General features: G+C 55.8%; 1 protein-coding gene across 1 annotated transcript in view; it reads right to left on the reverse strand.

Annotated features, from left to right (window-relative positions):
* The window catches only part of RAB11B (RAB11B, member RAS oncogene family), a 24,029-nt gene that overhangs the window by 1,768 nt on the left and 17,854 nt on the right, over window positions 1–4,407 (reverse strand). The window contains exons 2-3 of the mRNA XM_014447225.2: window positions 1,509–1,704; window positions 303–496 (exon numbers count right to left, since the gene is read on the reverse strand). Coding sequence (XP_014302711.2) covers window positions 303–496; window positions 1,509–1,704 — 390 coding nt within the window. The remainder of the gene's footprint in view (window positions 1–302; window positions 497–1,508; window positions 1,705–4,407) is intronic.

The raw sequence follows: 4,407 nt of genomic DNA on the forward strand, positions 1-4,407 counted from the left end.
CCAGGTGAGCAGGGGGCTCTCCTGTATCCCCTATTGGGCCCCTGTGTGCCTACCCACTCACCTGACCCAGGAAATGAAGGGCTGGGGCCAAGAGGGTAGGACTTAGATGCCCACTCCTTGAAGAAGGGAGGATGGCACTGTGGCCTTGCTCACAGCCAGGGAAAATGGGAAGGACCTGGAGGGGGCTGTGGCTTTCCAGAAACTTCACAGATGCCTTAATCAAAGTCCCACTCTCAGGGGCTGGCCCCTGCAGGAGGGCCCTAACCCTAAGTGAAACCCTTCATCAACTGGTAGGTGCTCACCTGCGAAGGCTCGGGCCTCATCAGTGGGCACAGCCCGCAGGTGGCGCAGGTCACTCTTGTTGCCCACCAGCATGATAACGATGTTACTGTCAGCATGGTCCCTCAGCTCCTTCAGCCAGCGTTCCACATTCTCGTATGTCAGGTGCTTGGCGATGTCATACACCAGCAGTGCACCCACTGCACCTCGGTAGTACCTGTGGGGACAGGGGGCAGGGCCCAGGAATGAGCTGCCTGCCAGTGCCCCATGGGGGCCCCCAAGACTCTGAGGGCAGCAGTTCCTGGACCCACACAGAGCCCAGCCGAGAGGCGACCTCCATGGCCTTGCAAGAGGACTCTGTGCCCCAGGTTCAGTTCAAGACTGTGGGGGCCTATCCTAGCCGGTTTGGCTCAGTGGATAGAGTGTTGGTCTGTGGACTGAAGGATCCCAGATTCTATTCCGGTCAAGGACACATGCCCAGGTTGTGGGCTTGGTCCCCAGTAGGGGGCGTGCAGGAGGCAGCTGATCAATGATTTTCGCTCATCATTCATATTTCAATTTCTCTCTCCCTTTCTCTCTGAAATCAATAAAAAATATACATTAAGAAAATAAATAAAAAGGCTGTGGAGGCCTGAGGAGGGAGTTAAGGGCCTGAGGTCAGAAGACACCCACAAAAAGGGAGAAGGAAACCTTGCCTGTGCAGGAAAAGGGCTGCTGCTAGGCAAAAGCTCCAATGAAGAAGACTAATGGACACATATGCACCCTGAGGGATTAAAGAGATGAAGAGGTAACCAGGCTTTAGTGGAAGGCATTGAGAGGAAAGCGTGTGACTAATGGGGAAATGGCCAAGGGGTCTGGAAGGAGGCAGCTCCAGTAGGTCCTGATGGCTGGATGGCCACAGGGAGCCAAGGAAAGAGGAAGACTTGGAACATAGCCAGGTAGGGCAGGCCAAGCAGGGAGGACTGAGGGGTGGGCAGAGTGGAATGGCCCACTCCAGGGGTCAGAGGAGCCATTGGACGTGCCCACATGAGGTCACAGAGCGGTCAAGAGTAGGCAATGGTCTTCCGAGGGTCCCACCACTCCTGGGGCGGGGGGTCTCATCCCTCCACCCTGGGCCAAATCTCTCAGGGTTGCGCTCTCCCCTTCTCCTCCTGCCCAACTCCTACCCCTCCTTCAGAGCCCACTAGCCCTATGTCCAAGACCTACATTTCCTCATCCCTGCCACTCACGCGGAGGTGATGGCGCGGTAGCGTTCCTGGCCAGCGGTGTCCCAGATCTGCGCCTTGATGGTCTTGCCGTCCACCTGGATGCTGCGGGTGGCAAACTCCACACCAATGGTGCTCTTGCTCTCCAGGTTGAATTCGTTGCGGGTAAAGCGGGACAGCAGGTTGCTCTTCCCCACACCCGAGTCCCCGATGAGCACCACTGTAAGGGTGGGGAGGGATATAGGTACGGCTCCATGGGGCAGAGCAGGGCAGCCCACCAAGCAAAGACCCACATGCCACCCACGTCCACCTGCAGAACCTTCACAGCAGTGCCCCAGGTTCTTCGGAAATGTGACAGCTAACAACAGAGTGGAGTCAGAGCTGTCTAGAGCCGCTTGCCCAAGGCACCACATTTCTTGGTGCAGAAGCCAACAGTGGCTCCAGGTTTCCAGAAACACAGCCACTGCAGACAGCACAATACCCTTGCCTATGTCTGATCCTTCAGAGCAGGGCTGTTCCAGCTAAGGCATAGGGACCCATGCATCCTGGCAGGCAGGTAGCTTGGGAATCTATCAACCCCCAAACTTTCACTGCAGCCTGGAGGCCCAAGTAAGCTCTGGGGTGGGTGACCTTGGGCGAGTCACTTAACCTCTCTGGACTGCCTTTTCCATAGGTGTGAAAACAAAGACAGGAGCCAGTTTAGGGAAGGGGACACAAGAACTTGCAGGATCAGAACTCAGCCAGCATCCAGTCGGCTAGACAGGTGGAAAAGCAATTATTATTATTGTACCACCACGTTCCTACCGACAAGAATTTGGCTTCAGAGTTTTAAGTAACAGGAAATGAGAAGCCTCAGTCCCATCCCCACCCTGTTGCTTCTTCATGGAAAGTGGCTGCAAGCAAACCAACATTCAGCCCAACACAGCCAACTTGCCCATTCAAAAGAGAAATGTGCCCTCTGCATGGAATTAAGAGGGAATAGAGCCTGCTAACCTGCCCTTCAGCTAATTCCCAGGGTTGGACCATTCTGCAGGGACACCCAGGACAAGAGCCCTCCAGAGCAGGGCAAAGCAGTCCTGGTGGGTCTTTCCCATTAGGAGTGGGGCCACTCGAGATGATCCAGGAAGGTCCTAGGCCTGGGAAGGCTGGCCTCAGCCCCAGGGTATATTGGAGGAGAATTGTGTTTGTGTATGTGTACACATGCATGGGTGTATATGCAGCACAGAAGGAACAACACACAGCAGAGATCAGATGCCCCAGCTGGAAACCACATGGACCCCCAAGTATGGGCCTTGGGCTCTGGCATCTGAGCGTGGATCTGCCCAGTGGAGAGCTGTCAGCACTGCAAGCTTGGTCACGCTCGGGCCGATGAAAAATTTCTCGACGAAAAATGTTATGTGTGCATGTCCAGATTGCCCCAACTTCTTACCACTGTCTCTGCCCCAACCCTAGGTAATCCAGGCAGCCTCCTCCTTTCCCTGAGTTGCTGTGCCAGCCTCCCCTCTAGTGTCCCTGAGTTCACTCTCATCTCCAACCAACAGGCTGTTCTCCTGAGGCAGCCACCAGGGGGTACTTGTGAGCACCTGAGTCAGGTCCTGCTCCTCTTCTGCCCACAGACCTCCAGGGCTCCCACCTCCCTTGGGGTAAAAGCCTAAGTCCTCCCTAGGACTCACAAGGCCCTGCATGACTTGTCCCTGTCCCCTCCCTGCCCTCACCTCCTCTCTCTCCCCTGCTTGCTGACTCTGCCCCTGCCACACAGGCCTCCTCACTAGGACTCAGAGATGTGCAAGTGCACACTGCCTTTTGCCTGGAATGTTCTTCCCCAGGTACCCGCCTGGTTCCTACCCTCATCTCCATGTGGTGCCTTAGATGGCACTCAATCAAGGAGGCCTTCCCTGCAGTCCTCTTAAAACCCCTCTCCTCCAAAACTCGCCACTTGCACCCCCTGCCTTTCCTCCATAGCTCTTGCCACCCTCCCACACTTGCCAGGTTTCACTTATTTGTTTTTCGACAGTCTTCTTCAAGGGTATGATGGTCTCATTCCCTGCTGTATCCCCAGGCCCTGGCACAGAATCCCACACATAGGACAGAGTGAACAAACAAATTATAAAGTGGCTGCAAGAATAGGACGAGGGCCACTAGTCATTGCCCATATAAATGTTGGAAAGGCCAGGATGCCCAGGCACTCCCTGACACAGGTGCCCGCTGCAGAGAGGTGGCCAGCAGAGCAGTGGCTGGGTTGGCTCTATCAAAGGCACAAGCGATCTATTGTCTTGGGGAAATAAAGGGCCCTTGAGGACACGACCCCTAGCATTTCCACAGAAGTTGGTGGCAATGCTGGCCAGGAAATGGCCTCCCTAGACATGCCACTTGGCTGGCAGGGCAGGCAAGCCTAGTTGGCAAAAACAAAGAACTGGCACCTCTTGAAGGCCTGTGTCCTCTGGCCTGCCCCATAACAGTGTAGCACCACCAGGGCCCACACTCCGATGCTCAGGCAAACTGAGTGGCCATTTGGCTGGGGAGCACGCTCCCCTACTTCAGGCAGAGCAGAGTCCCATCTCTCCTCCAGGAAGCAGACCCTGATTATCCAGGCTCCAGGGGCCAGCACTTGGGAGCAATCTTACCAGAGCTAGTCCCCTGGAAATTAGAGAACAAAGAAGAGGTGTTTGAAGCTGGGGCACAGGCAGGGCCACCATCTGCAATGGGAGAAGACGGTGTGCTTGGTTCTGGGACCAGTGGGCCTGGTGGAGTCCTGTACAGGTGGCAGAGCCAGGAGGCTGCCTTGGGAGCACTTGGCAGAGAGAGGTGAGCATTGGGGCTGGCAGTCACTCTCTCCTTGCCCCCTTCCCCAAAAGTACTCATAGATGGGGCAGGGGTGTAAACAACCCAAAGAGGCAGGGCTCTGGCCACCGCGGAAGCTTCC

This window comes from Myotis lucifugus, unplaced genomic scaffold (assembly GCF_000147115.1).
Source record: "Myotis lucifugus unplaced genomic scaffold, Myoluc2.0 scaffold_628, whole genome shotgun sequence".
In the NCBI taxonomy this organism is placed as follows: Eukaryota; Metazoa; Chordata; class Mammalia; order Chiroptera; family Vespertilionidae; genus Myotis; species Myotis lucifugus.